At 59.1% G+C, this 17402-nt stretch overlaps 2 protein-coding genes across 2 annotated transcripts in view; one reads left to right on the forward strand and one right to left on the reverse strand.

Moving 5' to 3' along the window:
* The window catches only part of IFT140 (intraflagellar transport 140), a gene marked incomplete at its 3' end in the record, with an annotated part of 69790 nt that overhangs the window by 39401 nt on the left and 12987 nt on the right, over positions 1-17402 (forward strand). Inside the window, exon 20 of the mRNA XM_082856184.1 lies at positions 17030-17207. Within this exon, the coding sequence (XP_082712310.1) occupies positions 17030-17207 (178 nt within the window). The remainder of the gene's footprint in view (positions 1-17029; positions 17208-17402) is intronic.
* On the reverse strand, positions 291-14147 carry TMEM204 (transmembrane protein 204). The gene is made up of 3 exons (XM_082858051.1): positions 13413-14147; positions 8593-8748; positions 291-1005 (listed from the first exon to the last, which is right to left on the reverse strand). The coding sequence occupies exons 1-3, from the start codon at positions 13687-13689 to the stop codon at positions 761-763; spliced, it is 678 nt and encodes a 225-aa protein (XP_082714177.1). The 5' UTR covers positions 13690-14147; the 3' UTR covers positions 291-760.

The raw sequence follows: 17402 nt of genomic DNA on the forward strand, positions 1-17402 counted from the left end.
CTCTGAAATTTTTTAAGCCAATAGACTTTTTCCTTCATACTGTGCCAACTGTGGACCTGCCGCTGTCCGGCCAGTGCTTAGGGTCTGTAGAAACGGGGACTTCTGAACGGAAACATGAGTGAGCCATGAGTGGTCCCCAGCGCTCTGCCCCCTGGCCTGTAAAATGTGTCAACCCTTCCTCTGACTGCTGACCCACAAAGCTACAGAAGAATAAGCTATATTCCTTCACCACGTGGCAGTGTAATGGATAAACACAAGTTTTAAACCGTGGTAAGAGGTTTGTGTTTTATTTTAACTTAGGAAGATAATCAGGAGTAAATGGACATCACTAACACAGTCCTGTTGTAAAGCCGTAACCATCTGACTGTAAATTCTGAGTCCCTGGAGGAAGATCACGGACAGTTCAGAACTATTCCCTGTGTTCTGCTTTATCAAAGTAAATATGACCCAGGACGCCCCTCTTGGCAGATACAGAATAAATTACTCCTGGGCCAGGGCAGAGAGCGAGGTGGCTGCCATCCCGGACGTGCCTCTCCGGAGCTGGTCTCCAGGACAGGACGTGCGCGAGCGTGAAGTGGGCCGTGGCGGGGTTGGGGGGGTGGGGGTGGGACGCAGCCAGTATGTGGTCACGCCCTGTGTTCGTGTATAACGTAGTGAATGCGTGTCATACATGTGCTCTCATGGGAAGCCGCGCAGGCAGCGCCCTGCTTCTCAGATGGTCCCTGCGGTGGACGGAGCCCCGAGCGGCCTCCCGCCGCCCTCAGCACGGCGACTCCACGTAGTCATTGTCCAGCCCGCGGCGGAAGCGTGCAGTCAGGGAGCGGCTGATGACGATGACGCGGGGGGCCATGCAGTCCTCCCTCCTGTGCAGGATGTTCCAGATGAGCATGGCCGCAGCCAGGGTGGCCAGCAGGCAGGCCCCGATGTTCAGGTAGCAAGACCAGGACAGGTTGGTGTACGGGCCGATTCTGTAGAACGTCACCAGCCCGATGACCAGAACAAAACCTGCGGACGAAGGACAGGGTGAGACAGGGAGCGGGGTAGGCCGCGGGTCCAGCCATGGGGCCGCTCCCGCTTCTCCTCCCACCCAACCCTGTCCTCCTGGGGCTGAGAGCCCAGCTCCACTCGGTGCTGGTGCTTTGGGGTCAAGCTGAATTTTATGGGACTTTTGGGTCTGGTGGCTGTTGCGGGGGCTGTCTGCTCAATCCTGACCCTGGATGGTCATAGGGGCTCACGTGCTTCCTGTGACCTGGCAGGTGTCAGGCCACTTCCTTGGCCGCCCTCCCCGTGGAGGTGACACTGACACCCACTTCCCCACCCCGAACAGTCCAGCGGTAACTCCGTGGAAGGTCCGCTCTGGCTTATAAACGCCTAATTCATTCAAAGCGAAAGCAAACGCAGATATTTTCTAAGTCTTACCTGGAAACAACTCAGATTTGTATTTAACTTAGTTTGAATTCCTGTTTTTAAGAGTTTTCTTATTCTTAGTGTTTGCTTCCAGAGGAAATATTTTCTTTCAAAACCTAAGACGGCGGAGGGCCTGCACATTCGGGGTGGGGGGAGTGGGGGGGGAGCTGAACTGTGGCTGAATAGACTCGGCTGGTTCTAGAATGTCCCCCTCACCCACCCGGTCCCCTGCGGGTCTCCCTCCGTCCCCTCCTCTCTCCAGGTGACACGGGGGGGTCCAGGACTGTGCACAGCGTCCTGTGTGGACTCAGTTAAGTCGGCCATGTCCCCTCTCGGTCAGCTGTTAATACCGTCACATCGTCATTTCCATAGTTGTATCTTTAAGGAGCTCCAAAGACTTGATTTTATTAGTTCTTACAATAGGAAAACCAGGATTTCGCACCCAAGATCTGTCAGCTAGGCTAACAGGGCACTGAATCTGGGCTTGGAACCCCTGATGGCTGGGACGGGGCAGAGGCCTCGCTCCCATCGCCCCATCCCACCCCGTCCTTCTGAGTCTTGTTGAAAGAAGGCACAACAAGCTCCCTGGCTGGCAAAAAATGCCCAAAGACATAGTGAAAACAAGGGAACACATAAAGTACTTTCATTTGCATTACACAAAACACAGGTCCTAACTCCTTCCCTCACTAACGCAAAACTCGGGTGGCACAAAATCATGGGCAGAGGATGTATGTACTCCTAGCTGGGAGAGAGGAATGCCAGAAGTTTCTTTTTGCCAGTGTGCATGACAAACAGAATTAGTTATTTTTAACAGAAAGGAAGTATCGAGAAGCTTTCCATGTATAAAAAGCTCCACAAAGTACCATAGAGAATTAGCACAGGGATTAGTCACCATCACCATTGTTTAGGACACGACCGGGGCAGTTAAATGTTTAATTCATACTTTCTGGAAGGCACAGAAATGCTTCCAGAATGCTTGTGTTTCTAGAAAACTCCAGCCTGTGCCCCAGCACTAAGTCATGACACAGCTATTAGGATCGTCAGCGGGCATCACTGCTGCCCTTTGCTCCGGGGCCACACCAGGTCATACATGATCTGGTTTCCTGAGGAAAGCCAGGAGGCCACAGGGAGTGGGGGACCAGCATGAACAGATGTGCAGATGTCACAGTGCAGGGCAGGTGGAGGGGCTGCAGCGGGCAGTTCGGCCTGGCCAGAGCCCAGGGCAGGAGACGAGACAAGTCCAGGAGGGGCTGGGAGTCCTGTCTGGACCACGCTGGGCCCCCGAGGGCCTTTGTCCTCCTCAGGCATGTTGGGTTCCAAGAAATTGACTCACCCTGGTCACCACAGCAGAGGGTGGGGCTCCCTGGGCCACCTAGCCAAGGGGTTTGATGATCTCGGGGGAGTAGGGTCGGAGGAGCAACAGGCCACATGGACCAGCCTCCTGGCCTCAGCACAGATCTGCAGCGTCGTCCATCAGAAGGGAACAGGCGAAGGAACTGGGCTTCCGCACAGCCTCCAGGGCCATCGGCTATCTGACATGGGGTTGGTTTGCGTCACTGAGAACAGAAGACCTTGAATTTACTGCAAGGCCGTCCAGTGGAGACTTGGGAATTGTGAGACCCCGACCTGGACAGGGCCTGACTGAGGAAAGCACAGGGCATGCCAGCAGGGCACACACATGGCCCTGGGACCCGCGACCCACTCCCAGGACTGCGCCCGAATGAGACCCTGCTTGTCACAGGTCACAGGAAACATGACCGGGACCCCACATCAGAGCATCTGAAATGCGCGTCCTTGGAGACGAGGTGCTGGGCCATGGGCCACGGGCCACGGGGGAGACACAGCTGCTCTGTGCTCGGTTCAGACAGGCCCAGCCAACGGGCGGCCACCACTGACCAGGGCTGGAGGCAGTGCACATGGGCTTCTCGGTGTCACTTGTGTGTCTCCTGAGTCCTTTGTACATAAGGTTCATAGTAAGGCAGTTAGAATATTCTAGAAGTGCAACTAACTTTACAGTCTTCTATTAACAAGCACTTCCTAAAGCGTGTCACGACTCTGGCCACGTGCCTCTCGTTGCCACGTTCCCACGGCTGCGCTGGTCGCCCTGTGGAGGCTGTAGAGGACACGCTTTAGCGTCTCCCGGCCCTCAAGACACGCCTGGCCTTGAGTCTTCTCACGCTGCGTGCTGGTCCCCCTGCCTTTCCTGGCACCACCATCCTGAGCTCCATCTGCCTGGTGGGAGGGCGCCTCCCATCCTCCTGTCCTGGCCCCTGAGCGCTCAGTTGGGCAGTCACCCACCTGTTGATCCAGGCGCCCCTGTTTAGGATGAGGGCTGTGGGGGTGAAGGTGGGGGAGGCGCTGCTCCCTTCAGGTGGGGAACACCCACCCACTTGCCAGCGTCAGGGCTACTATGGTTCTTAAGATCACATCGTCCGTTTTTTTGGAAACGGGGCAGGCTGTTGCTTTGTTGCCGTTTTACTCAGCTTATTAACTTCCTCCGTATGTTCAGCTGTACGGCCTACAATGGAGAAGACTCTTTCTTATGTCACAAGATGAAAGAAGTATGAATTCACATGTGAACAGACAGCCGGGCACAGCCGGGCACAGCCACCCACGTCTGCAAAACCAGCAGGAAGAGTGGTGGGGAGCGCGGAGCCTCTTGGAGGGACTTTTTTTTTTTTTTTTTTTTTTGCGGTACGCGGGCCTCTCACTGTTGTGGCCTCTCCCGTTGCGGAGCACAGGCTCCAGACGCGCAGGCTCAGCGGCTATGGCTCACGGGCCCAGCTGCTCCGCAGCATGTGGGATCTTCCCGGACCAGGGCACGAACCCATGTCCCCTGCATCGGCAGGCGGACTCTCAACCACTGCGCGACCAGGGAAGCCCTTTTGCTTTATCTTAGTTCAGCTTGGAACACGTACAGTCAGAGAAGGGATATGCTTCCCTAACATAAAAAAAAATACATTTATTCCTGCAGTAGGAAAATACAAAGAACTGACTGGAACAGTGGGCCCAGGGGCTGGGCCGTGGGTGGATGTCACAGTGGGGCTGGCTCAGGGACACGTGGACTCTGCCCTGGGCCAGTGGGGGCGGTGTGGCCTGAGCAGATGCATGGGATGTGGGGACCAAGCGTGTGCCACGCGGCAATGGCGGAAAGCCACAGAGACGCAGAGAGGTAACGGCTGCCTGCGCTGGCCGTGTGGGCACATCCTCCTGAAATCAAACTGGCCTTTTACTTTGATAAGTTTCTCTCGCCACCGCCAGCCTGAAGTGCAGTTTCTCCATTCTCCTGATGTTCAGGTCCCCTTTCTCCTGAATTTTTCAGTGACATCGCTGTTTGTACAGAAACGAATCTAAGGGGAGAGTTTTTAGCAAATGCATGGACTTCTGCACGTGGAGTCAATTCCGTCCTCATGAACTTGTTTCCAAAGCAAATAGTTCCTTTCTGTGAGCCGGCGGCTGTGGCGCTGTGGTTCACAGCGCCCTCTCCTCTATTCCTTCCTGCCGGCTTCCCAGGGCTCCACTGGCGGTCACAGGCCTTCCTCTGGAGTGGCCATCAAGCACACGCAGGGCCCACAGGTGGGAAGACCATGTGGCTGAGCCCTGAGCCCTCAAGCATCACACCTGCCTCAGCATCCACAGGGCAGCGCTGGCCAAGGCCCTGGAACATGTACAGAGCACTCGAGGCTCAGCTGTGAGCAGCAGAAGGTGGGGACAAGTGCCTCCCCCTTAGGGAGAGAGTCTAGGGAAGGAGAAGGTGACACTCTCCCCAGGGTGCGGGGGCAGGACTGGGCTTGGGAAGTGGGCTCAGAAGACAGGAAAGCGAAGTGTCTGGCCCAAGCCAAGTGCTGCTTTATAGTAAAGCACAGAAAGTGGTACGTTCCTATGAGCAGGTTTGCGAGAACAGCATGATCTCCACCAGCTCACAAGTTGACAAGACAGACACCGTGCATCACCCAGACTGACCTTTGGGACGATAAAGTCAGCCTTCTCACGGCGCGGAGTAAGCGGCCCTTAGGGTGTAAGTTTTTCATCATAAGAAAAAGTCTTAGGATTTCCAGAAGTGGAGAGAGAAAGCCTGCAGATGTGAAGCCCACAAGGTCCACGAAATGCCGCTCTTGAAATCGTCCTGCTGGGTCTGAGGGGGGGTGGGCCAGGCTGGGGCTGGTGGACAGCTGCTGTGACCCCAGCGAACACAGTGCTTTCACAGGGTGTTCAGCTTATGGGTGGGGGTGGAATAAGGGACTGAAAGGACTTTTTTCAACTTTAAGGTAAATTAAAATCACACTCGGAAAATTCTGCAAAGAAATTGCAAACTATTGCATGCGGTGGCCTGAGTTCAGTAGAGCAAACCCGGTGAAACGGCTGGTAGTCACGCTGTTGCCCTGCAAGAGCAGCATTTCCTGGGTTCTCCCTGGTGTCTGGGACAGCGTCCTTTGGAGCCACAGCCCTGAGAAGCGGGGGCCGCCCTTTCACAGACCCGGGCTGGGCATCACGCAAGCGTGGTGGAAACGGCCAGAAACGGCCGTGGGATGAATGGGCAAGCGGCCGGCCTCCTGTCTCCTCCCGCTGGGGTGTTGCTCTCCGGCTGGTCCCGGCCTCCCGGGGAATCCGTGTGCTTCCCCCCTTCACGAGCACCTCTCTCCCCCCGCCCACCCTCTGGCCCCAGCACTGGGGACTCAAGGTTCCCTTGCATAACAGGTACCAGCAGGCATTTCCCCCTCCTGGGACAGGATATCCTGGCGCCCTTCAGTCTCTCCCTGACTGTTTAAAACAGACCAGAGCACAGGAAAAAACCTAACTCTAAAATTAGCAGTGTGATAGAAGAAAGGCACAGAGCTATGTTCTGTACTGTTTGTCAATGAAACAAGTCTAAACAGGGCCAAATGCATTTCCTTTTTGGGCACAGCAGACCCACTGGGGGTAACCGTCGGACACCACGGGGAGAGGGGGCCTGCGGAGGCAGAGGGACCATCTGAAGTGCCACAGGTGCTGCTCGGGGCTTCTGGCTTTTTCCGTGGGCCTCTGCCTGTCTGATGGTTTTTGGACAGAACCTGGTCCAACCTTTCCAGAGGCTGTGCTGGCCTGGAAATACTCAGGAAAGCAGCATGTGCCCCCAGCCCCCACTTGGCCAGGACAGCGCCTGACCCCCAGACCTTTGGCAGTGCCCCCCAACCCCCACCGACTGATGCAAGACAGTTTGATTTTAGTTAATGGGGGTTCCCCTGTTTCCATTTTTTTGTTGTGTTATTTGGAAACAATATTTTGTTCTGAAACAAGAGTTTACAGAAAGTAAGACATCAGTTTTGACACCAAACCCACAATATTTTTTCTAATAATTCTGAATAAGTGTCTCAAAGAAGTTTCTTAAGAAATGCAATGACAGATTTGATCATCCTGCTAGGAGGAGTTACTTTCAGAATCAAGAGCTGTTACTTTTATTCCTTTAATGCCACTAAAATATCTGTTTCTAATCCAGCTTTTCCAATCACGTTGCAAAATCTTCCACTTCCTTCTTGAAGGGATGGAATTTCAGATGACCCCACGTGAGAGAGGTGGGTGGTTTCAGTGAGGCGAGGAAACTGCTTGATTTACAGCCCTAAGGTCAGCAGAGGGCAGGTGGGTGATTTTCCTACATGTGTGGCATTGGAATGTCCGTGTTTTTCCTCACAGTCCTAGAGGAGGGAGGAGGTGGAGGTCCGAGGTCCCGCTTCATGTACCTGGTTAACTCTCAGAATTGCCCCAGGCAGGGTGGGCATTACCCCATTTTGCAGTTGGGTGAACTGAGGTGTGGCTTTGCCCCGTTCACATGGCTGGTAAGCCGTAGGGCCGGACACAGTTCTGTTCTCCTGACATCAAAGCCTGCGCTCTTTCCTAGGCCTTGGCGACGCCCTCCGTCCTGCCCGGCCACAGGGAAGTGACTGGCCTTCTGTGAACAGGGCCTGTTTCCGAGTCCCACCCGGCACTTTCCAGCACGAGTGCTGCCAGCCTGTCAGCTGCATTCTGGAAATTGTGTTTCTCCAGGACGATGAGGGCCAGGATCCATTATTCCCCAAGTGATTCACTCGTATTTCCTGCCGTTCCTCCCGCCGCGTGTGTTGAAACTGCACCCTCATGGTTGGGACACTGCCTTCTCCACCGAGCCGGAGAGGCAGGCGGTGGGCTGGTGACGTCCTGGCCCTTCCTCTGTCCCATCAGCCACCCATCTGACCTTCCCCATAGGCAGCAGGAAACCTGAGCTCCCAGGTTCCCGTGATCATTAAACCTGGGCCAGTGAGGCAGGCAGAGGGAGAGGGGAAACCAGCACAGACGCCCCTCCACTCTCTGGGGTGCCGGGTGGACGCTTTGGGGCTTCCGTGGTCATTGTGCAGAGCCTCCTGGAACAGTTCCATTGATCATCCATGGCGCTGCTGCACTCGCCCTGTGAAGACTACAGTGTGCCCAGGCCCTGCCCCATTTCAGCCTGCAGTCGCCCCCAGAGGCCGAGGTGGCTTCTGGATTGTTTGCTGATGGCCAAAGCCTCGCTGCTCTCCTCCACACTGCCCCCATCACGCTTTTCTGGCCCTAGTGTTACATGTGCGTCCCTGTGTGCTTGGCGGGGTCCTCCACGCTTTGTCTGTGCTTCTTACAGGAGGGCCCTGCTCACCCCAGCCGGGCCCCAGGAAGCTGCATTTATAACCGAGCATGCAGGTCGCCGGCTGGGAACCATGTGTGCCCAGAACTCCCCGTCTGCTAACCGTTAGCCAGGAAGGCCATGGAGGCAGGCAAGGGGTCAGAAGGGCGCCCCCCTCTGCCCATGTGCCCAAGTGCCTGCAGCAGGCTGCTGCACCCTCATGGGAGGAGCGTGAACCCAGGCTGCCTGCCACACAGGCTACAGAGGGGCAAAGAAAACACCAGATGCCGAAGACTTTGGAAAGCAAAGCAGGTCACCGTGAGCCTCGGCACCTTGTCTTAGATGGGAAGGGCCAGGAGGCCTTGAGCAAACAGACAGAAACCCATCTGGTTGCACCTCAGTGCTCCGCCCCTGTGTGTATTTCTCTTTTGCTACTGCCCACAGTGACGGGTGGGGTGGGAGCGTGACCCACAGGGGTCACCATGACTTTAGAAGCCACAGCCAACCTGCCAGCCCTGACAGGAGCTGGGGATGCGGCTGCTCAGCCTGGCCGGGACCCGGGTGAGGATACTTACTTGCCAGCTGGAACGCAGCGGCCATGGCCTCCTCCCAGCACTGGGAATCGGGTGACATCAGGGGCAGGCCCGTCAGCCCCAAGACGAAGGTGAGCTGGCCTGCGGCAAGTGCCGCCGTGGCCACCAGGTTGCAGGCTCGCATCATGTCGAACTGCACTGTGAGGGGCCGGAGGGAGAGAAGCAGGCGGTCAGCACGGGCGAGACCGCTCGAGACTGGGCTGCCTGCCCCTCCCGGGACTCCTCCCTCCGTCTCAGCGAGTCTCACCACTCCCTTCCCAGCCCCCACCTGCCCCTGGTCCCTGAGCAAGGCATTTGGAGGCTGTGCACACAGGGCAGAAGGAGGATGGGGCAGCCCAATGCTTGGACTGCAAAGGTGGGGGCCATGGAGGTGTCATCAAGAAGCCATCAGGGGAGTCAATTTTCCCACCCATGTGCTGGAGGGCAAAGCCATCCACCGTGAAGTCAGGCCCCTTCCCTGTGGTCCTTCCATGCTGTAAAAGTGCCCCCCGCCCCCCAGGCTTCAAGTGCAGCGCTGTCTGATTCAAGCTCTGCGGGCAGGTGGCATTCACATTTAGCGCTTGTGGAGTCCAGAGTCTCGTGGGGGCGTTGTGCCGCTTCCTGCCACGGAGGGTCAGCTCCTCCTGCCCAGGGGTCTCGACCTGCTGCTTCCCGCTGGCCTCCCTCCTGCTGTCTGGAGCTTGAGGGGTTTCACCCTTCCCAGATCCCAGGCCTGGCTCTGGACTGTGGTGCAGGAGCCTCGGGCTGCTGCGAAGTCAGAGCAGCCCTGAGGGTGGAGGGGCAGAGGGCTTCTGGAAGGAGAGCCTGGCACTGAGGGCCAAGGAGCATTCCCAGGCAGACAGATGGACGGACGGCGCCTCTGCCAGGGCTTGACGCTGCCTGTGACACTCTCGCCTGCTCCTTGCGCGGCCGCACATGCTCCGTGGACCTCACTGCCGGGTGACCGAGCGCTCATGTTCTGGGTTCTGTAGTCTTCAAAGTTACCACAAAGCATAGCTGCAGTCGCTGGGAACCCTGACCCTTTAAAACTCAGAGAGACGAGGAGCCGGGGGTGGGCGGTGCAGCCTGGCGAGCGCAGGGCTTCTGGCAGTGGTGTGGCAGCAGCTCCGGAGCAACTCGAAGAAAGGACAGAGGCTGGGCCAGAGAACAAAGTGGGCTCCCCGCACACAGGCTCAGACCCCTCCTCTCCCCCAAGGCTGGGGCGGCAGGGCTGCTAGCGCTCGAGATTTACAGAAACCTTCCTGGCTGCTCATGAGGTCTCGCGTCCCCGTGACCACACGTGGGAGCAGGAGGACACGCGGCTCCTCTGTCAGCACGGGGGTCCGGTTACTCGGGCCACAGACTCTGGAACACCAGCTGGCTTCCCATGGAGGCTGCTGTTCATCACACTCTTCCTGCCTTTTTCACGCTGTTTTCTTTGCAACAATTTTTACCCTTCAAACGCCCGTACAGAAGGTCCTGCTACTCTAAGAGGTCATAGAGTTTGGAAGTGGAGGTGGCCTCAGAGATGAGGGCTGTTAAAACGTGACGGGTGTTCACAACACAGGGCAGAACCTGGATCCATTCTGGGCCCAGGAATGTCCTTCCGGTTCCGGGGCCCAGCCTCACAGGCAAGGAAAGACGTGCACCAACGGGCTGGCCATGCCGGGAGTGTCTGCGCTGCAGTGTGTTGGTGCTGGCACCATGAGGCCCTGCCCTCCCGGTGGCCCCAGCGGGTCTGAGCACTCAGGCCCATGCCACACACCCTGGCAGCAATCCACCCTCCAAGCATTCGAGCTGGGCCGCTGCCTAGTACCCAGTTGCCCGAGGCTGTAAAGGCTGAGGTGGCGGACTCTCCCCTTGGCCATGCCCCCTTTCCCAGCCACCCAGAGGGGACCAGTCCTCACTAGCACCCACCAAGCCTGGACGTTTGACGGGTCCTCACACTTGCTGTGTGCACGGCCTGGGCAGCAGCACTGGGCTTTGAGGAGCCATGAGAATGTGGCTGTGAGTGTCTGCTGGCTGGACAGTCGCTGTGCCCCTTCCCACCCCAGTGCCCTGTGAGGCTGCCTCCCAGGAGACAGCAGCGGTCACCCCAGGAGATTTAATTACGTGTTTATTCACATCCCCCCTGGCTTCAGGGCAAGGACACAGGTGCCCGACAGAATACACAAAACTTAGAGAGATGAAAAGTGGCAGAGAGAACGGGGGCCAGAAAGCAAGACTGACCCCGTCCTGGGCTGTGAGGTACCTCCAGGCCCCCACCTGATGAGTAACAAAAAATCACAGCCGCCGCACACGCCCAGTGAGCCAGCGTGGGGAAGGGCCTTGTCCTCGAGGACGGGACCTGGCGTGACATGGGGGCAGCTGGAGGGCCTGACCCAGGGTCGTCCCCTGACCCAGCATGCTCGGGACACCCTCACTAGAGCTTGTTATGTTGGGGGACGGTGGTGTTGGCCCAATGTGCCAAGTGGCTCTGGCTCAGCTCTGCGGGCTCTGCCAGGACTTGGGCACAGAGCCGGCAGGAGCATGGCTGCTGTCCCTGAGAGCTGCCCTGGCCACCTGCATCATGTCTGGAATTCTAGGGTGAAGCAACACGAGTCTCGCCCCCTCGGTACCCCCACACGGGGCTCGGGATGGACAGACGGAGGTGATTCCATGGTCGAGGCCACCCACTCCTTCTCCCTGTCCCTAGCCTGGCTGGAGGCTGGACCATCGGGGGCAAAGCCTGGGCTGAGGTTTTGCATGAGAGCTGATGAGACTGGGAGCTGGTTTGATTGAAGGGGGCAGCCCAGAAACCAGGCCAGAAGCCCCCAGCTCCGGAACCCCCGGGGCAGCAGTGCTCCGTCCCTGGGAGTTGGTGAGACATCTGCCAGCCCCTCTCCCTGGTCTCAGCCTCGTTCACGAGAAGCTCCAAAGACATTTCCCTTGTTCTGGGAAAACCTCTGATGCTCAGGGCATCATTAAAGGTCAGCTGCCACAAATGCCGTGTTATGGCAGGAGGATGTTTTAAAAGTTGTTCAGGGGACTTATCAGGTGGTCAGGGAGGGACAGCAAACGAGGGCAGGTGAGCGGGGCGCTCGGGACATGCAGCAGGGTGGTTGTGCAGTCTGGAGGCAGAGAGCGTCCCGGCCTGTGTCTTCCTGGCCTGACCTGACCCGACGCGGCTCAACAAGGGGGCGGGGGGGACGGATGCCCGGAGGGGGCACCTGTGCGGCATTGGAAGCCTTGAGCCCAGGGCAGGGGCTGGGCTGACGTGGGGCCTGTCCCCGGGGTGGGGGGTTGCTCTGTGGCGGGGGGTGGGGGGCGTGCAGTGCACTTGTGGGGTGGGAGAGGCGTGGCCTGCGCGGAGCCCACGCTAGAGCCCCAGTCACTGGCTTTCACTGCTCCTCAGGACAGACCTAGAGCCCAGAGGGACCAGTCTGACCGGCAGGTCACAGCGACCCAAGTTCAGCTGACCTACCCAGCCCCCCACAGGCCCCTGATCTGAGAGTTCACAGAAGCTCATTGATTCATTCAGGCTCTTCGCCCTTTTTTGTTTGTTTTGTTTTGTTTTTTTGCGGTACGTGGGCCTCTCAGTGTTGTGGCCTCTCCCATTGCGGAGGACAGGCTCCGGACGCGCAGGCTCAGCGGCCATGGCTCATGGGCCCAGCCGCTCCGCGGCATGTGGGATCTTCCCGGACCGGGGCACAAACCCGTGTCCCCTGCATCGGCAGGCGGACTCTCAACCACTGTGCCACCAGGGAAGCCCCGCCCTTTTTAAGGGAGGTTGTGGCTCTCTGCTTGCAAAGGGTGGGGGCGGGCTGGCAAGCCAGCCACTCCCGATGAAAGACACCCCCAGGCTGTGCTGCGAGGGGGTCCACGTGCAAAGACGGGTTCACATCCCCTCGGGGACCTGAACGGAGCCACACGCCTCCTGCAGCCTCAGTCTCTTTGCCTGTGAAGTGGAGGCAACATCCCCCCACTCCCATTCCCTCGTGGGTCAGGATTCTGAGGGCCATCACGCCTGAGTTGAGTGAGGCGTGCCCTCTGGAGCAGCCAGCAGAGGCCTGGCCAGAGCCACGTTTTCCTAAGGACAAGTGGTGTATTCAGAACAGGTGATGTGGTCTACATGTTAGACTCTTGTCTGCAGTTTTAAAGGGTCGTCACTGGGGAGACCTTTGCCCATCGGCTGCTGTTGCCATGTGTCTACACATTAGGTGACAAGCGTTTTCATATTTATGAACCTTCCTTCCCGTACACTCAAACCCTACCCCCCTTTCAAAGTCAAGTTCCCACCTTTCAGAGCTGTAATGGACCCTGTGCCGGATGTGACAAACCAGACAGGACCACTGGGCAGAAGGGAGCCAGGCCCCTGCTCGCAGGAGTCGGCTCTTCTCTGCCCTCTGAAGGCCATCAGTCTCCCAGTCTCTCCTGGGCATCCCACCTACAGGCGGTTCCTGGAGCGTCTCCCTCTATGCTGCCCACTGCATTAACGACCCTGACAACTGTGGAATGAAGTCCAAACCCAGCCGCATGTTTTTAAGCTTCTTGTTTATTTTACTCATTAACAATCTTTATTTTCCACCAGGAAAAACATATTTTCCTTGCTTTGGTTAATGTATCCATACTGTAGCTATGCATGACGGCAGAGAGAAAGCCCCCTCCTGCACAGGAAGAATTCTGTACCAAAGGGGCCGGAGCAGGGTGGGCTTGGAGCTTGGGGCTCGCTTGGGTCCCCAAGAGCCAAGGTTGCCCCTGTGAGCAGAGCACCCATCACCCGTCAGCAGATGTGCCTGCATCCACAGCCGCTTTAAAGGAGGAAGGAAAATAAGCAGACTTACGTTTGACGGTGCCTCGCGACTCCTGGAAGCCCGCCGCCTCGGAGCCCCAGCCCAGGGCCTCGCAGTCCCGCGCGTCCGCCTGCCCGGGCCTGGCCCCCGGGCTTGGCCCTCCCCTGGCCCTGTCCAGCCAGCAGGACCGCCACAGCCCCACGCTCCGCCTGCGCCCGTCCTCCAGCGTCTGGTACACCCAGTTGGGGGTGAAGGCCGCCGCGTTGTTGAGAATGAGAGAGACGAGGGCCACCAGCACGGCCGTGGCCACCACTTTCTGGACAGTCATTGCGGACTGCGGTGCCGTCCCCTTGTCGTGGAGAAAGTCCCAGTCCCAGTCGGTCAGCTGCTGTCACCAGGGGTGGCTAGAGGACATCACCGCTCATGCTTGGAGGTGTCAGGAAGGCCCATGCGACAGGTGCGGGGGCGCCCGCCTCGCGGCCCTCCTTACCCTCCTTCCTGCACCTGGAGCAGGGCCAGGCCTGAGCTGAAGCCTTCCGAGCTGCCCATCCCGGGGAGGAAGCAGGGGCACCAGCGAGAGTCCAGAGTCGTGAGCGCGCCGTCTTCCTGGGAGGAGGAGGAGGTGAAGAGAACAGAAATCACTTGCAAGGCAGGCAGCAACGCGGGGTGCCTGGGCCTCACTCTCAGGACCAGTGCGGAGCAGGGCTCTGAGCAGGGCCACTGGGAGCAGCGCAAGTGAGCCACTGGGGCCTCCGCTGCCTGAGCCCCTTCCCGGTGCCTCCGCCACCCAACAGCTGGTCCTGGAAAGCAAACGGGTTGCTGCAGGGATGCGCGTGCGTGTGTGAGTGAGTGTGTGTGTGCCTCGCGCCTGCGTTTTCCCCCTGTCTCTCAGCAGAGAGGAAATGGTTGTTTTTGAGGCTGTTTTTGGTGAGCTGGAGGGCGTAGCCAACTGCAACAAATAGCAGCCAGACACTAACAGGATGTGTTTCCTGATAGGAAAGGCAGGGGGGCCTTCTTCTGGAGGCCTGCTCCGGGACCCTCCCCCGCCCTCCCCACCTTCCCTGAAAGTGGAGGCCAGGGATGCCGGCCTGGCAGGCCTACAGGCCCCGCTGTCTGTCTCGACCCGGTGGCTCGGGGCAGGCAGGGCGCTGGTGACCAGTCGCCCACCTTGGGGACTGGGCGTCCCCCAGCCATCGGTCACTCCCCCAGCATATGGGTGCCACGCACCCATAGGTGCGCAGCAGAGAAGGGCCAGTGTGGTGGGGAGGCCCCCTGGACTCCTCCACCTCCCAGCTGAGACCCTCACCCATACTTGGAGACCCGCCAGAACAGGCCATCGTCCTTGAGGTGCAAGAGGCTGGGTTCTGGACGAGCCGTGCACCCGGCGAGGCCTGAGGGCCTGGGCCCTGTCTGCTGCTGACGGGGTGTGTGTGGGCAGCAAGGGCCCAGGTCCTGCACTGGGTGCCCTGCCCTGTGTCGCATAAGCCGTCAGGCTGAGGGGCGCTCAGAGAGATAGTCATCTGCTCTGCTCAAATCCTCTGGGCTGCGACTCATTCAGCCTGGGCCTGTGCTGAAACCAAACTGGTCGGCCCTGGAAGTTCCCGCCCCAAGTTTACATTCCTAAAAGGCAGAGGGTCTTTGGAGAATCAAGGTTCTCAAGAAACATCTGTCCATCAGCTCCCGGAGGAATTTTATGTCCTTTGGATTTTTCCCACCAGAGCTTGTAGCAAACGTGTCAGCTGAGTTCTTGCCACTTTCCCTCTTCCCTCGGCTGTGCCAGAAGCGGGGTTGCCCCCCTGCTCCCCCTGCTCTCACTCCAGCCGCTCTGTGGGTGGGGAGGCATCTGGGGGTCTGTCAGCTCAGAAGACCCTGTGGGAGGGCACCCACTCTGAGGACTAGGGCTGGGGCTCCTGTGCACACAGTGCAGTAGATCGCCTCGAAAAGGAAGTTTTCCTCAAAGTTTCCATTAAAAGAGCGTTGATTTCCCTCCTTACTCATTAGAATCGCTTATCCTGAGCCAGTCTTTAAGTGGCTAATTTCCGTTGAAAAGCAAGCAGGGGGTTTCAGGAACTGTAGCCCCTGCTTTGCTTGTCCTGGGAACAGCCCTTGAGCCATCCAGCTCTCTCCCAGGCTGGGCGGGGAGCAGGCCGGGCCACCTGCTGGGGCTCCTATCGGACCAGCCCCCAGCCTCGGGCTTGGGTGGAGTGGACAGCTGGGCTGGGGAGGGGGAGGGTGGCCGGCCTGGGAGCAGACCTTGAGTCAGGATGACCGAGTCCTCCAAGGACCCCCTCATCCATCGTGTGCCACCCCAGGGGCCCTTCCTGTTCTCCGCGGTCCAGGTCTTTGGCCCTGTCAAGGCCTCCCCTGCTCCTTCACGCAGACCAGCAGCAGTGTTGTCTTAGAGCAGAGACACACGGGAGGTTTGGACACAGCGTGTGTGCCGCTTGGTGGGACGTGAAGCTGGGAGTAGTCAACCACTGCTCCGTCCCACCAGGGTCTCCACAGAGCAGCCCAAGAGGAGGGTCCTCTGGCTCGCTCTGGGAGCTTCTCAGAGGACAAGTCTTTCCCAAGCGTCGGGCCGCTCGGAGCCCATCTGCCCCTCACTTGACAGGGTGCAGACGCTACCAGACAGCAGGAAGCGCTCACGGCTCTGGCGGGGACTAGGCGGGTGTCCACATGGACTTTCGGTTGGATGCACAGACCCCAGGACTCACATGGGGTAAAGCTGCCCACGGAAAGGCTGTCGGGAGTGGCTGGCACCCTGCTTCCACGCTGCTCGCCCAGGGGCTCCTTGAGAACGGACGGGTGGAGTCCGCAGTGACTCACGCATCCTGAGGGCCACCAGCCGCTCGCATCCCAGAAGTTACTTACTGGTCTGTTCTCAGGGCTCTGGGGTCATCAGGGGATGAAGCCCCAGGAGGAGGGGCCCCAGGGCATCCTCCCTCCTGCCAGCATCTTTTCTCAGGGAGGCCGTCCTGGGTCTGAGGTTGTCCTGGGACCTGCTAGGGGACGGGCAGGAGCCCCCATCAGCATTGGAGGGAGAGAGATGCTAGAAACCTCCAAACAAGGAAGGAAGAGCCCGGCCCAAGCCTGTGCCAGGGGTGTCAGAGGGCAGCTCTGCAGGTCCGCCCCCGGGCCCCCCGCCTCCATTCAGCACATGGCAAGGCCCACCTGGGTGTCATGCTTGTCCTTGGAGTTGGGGGTCCCCACTCCCCGCCTGACCCAGGGGCTCTGTGTGAGGGTGGAGGGAGCACTAGGAGTTCAGCCTGGGACAGAGGTGCCACGTGCCGGGGGGGGAGAAGCAAGTGTTCACTGAGGGGCACGGTGGGGCCTGGCAGCCTGCACAAGACACTCTCCGGGGTCTTCACGGGACCCCTTGTGGCCGAGGGAGGGAGCCTGCTCAAGGAGCAGGCCCCAGGGCCAGCTGTGAGAGGTACACCAGCCCCTGCACCCCTGGGACACGGGTGTCTCACCCATTTTCTTCCCGGGAGGCCATGTGGGTCCCAGTTTGCCACGTTGCTCTGTGGGTGAAGCTGTTGGGCTCGCACACGGCCCCCTTCTCGGAGACCACGTGTCCAGCCGGGTCCCCGTGCTGCCTGGCACGGGTCTTGCTGGGGCCCGAGTCATGGGAGCGGCAGCTCATTGGAGCCACGTGTCCTTCACTGCAGCGAGGCTGTCTGGGAGAACATGGCGCGCATGTGCGTGAAGACTCAGCGGCTGGATGTTGCCAAGGTGTGCCTGGGGCACATGGGCCACGCGCGCGGAGCCCGAGCGCTGCGGGAGGCTGAGCAGGAGCCAGAGCCAGAGGCCAGGGTGGCCGTGTTGGCCATACAGCTGGGCATGCTGGTGAGTGGGCACCACCCCGATGGGCAGGCCAGCCTCCCACACACAGTGTGTGCTTGTCCGGGCCCTTGGGTTGCAGGGAACAGAAACCCCCTCAAGCTGAGGCCAAAATGTGGGTGGGGGGGAGGGAGCCCCCTGCAGAGCCCCCGAGGCCACCCCACTCCACGCCGGTCCCCTCCCTGCCTCCTGCGTGTTTGC

This window comes from Leucopleurus acutus (assembly GCF_964270905.1).
Source record: "Leucopleurus acutus genome assembly, chromosome: 16".
NCBI lineage: Eukaryota > Metazoa > Chordata > Mammalia > Artiodactyla > Delphinidae > Leucopleurus > Leucopleurus acutus.

Excerpts from the sequence above, each read along its gene's own strand:
- TMEM204 (XM_082858051.1), bottom strand. The coding sequence starts at position 13,689 with ATGACTGTCCAGAAAGTGGTGGCCACGGCCGTGCTGGTGGCCCTCGTC. Across the intron at positions 8,749-13,412 it reads GTCGCGAGGCACCGTCAAAC|TGCAGTTCGACATGATGCGA; the intron begins GTAAGTCTGCTT and ends GGCCCCTCACAG. Across the intron at positions 1,006-8,592 it reads CGCTGCGTTCCAGCTGGCAA|GTTTTGTTCTGGTCATCGGG; the intron begins GTAAGTATCCTC and ends CTTCGTCCGCAG.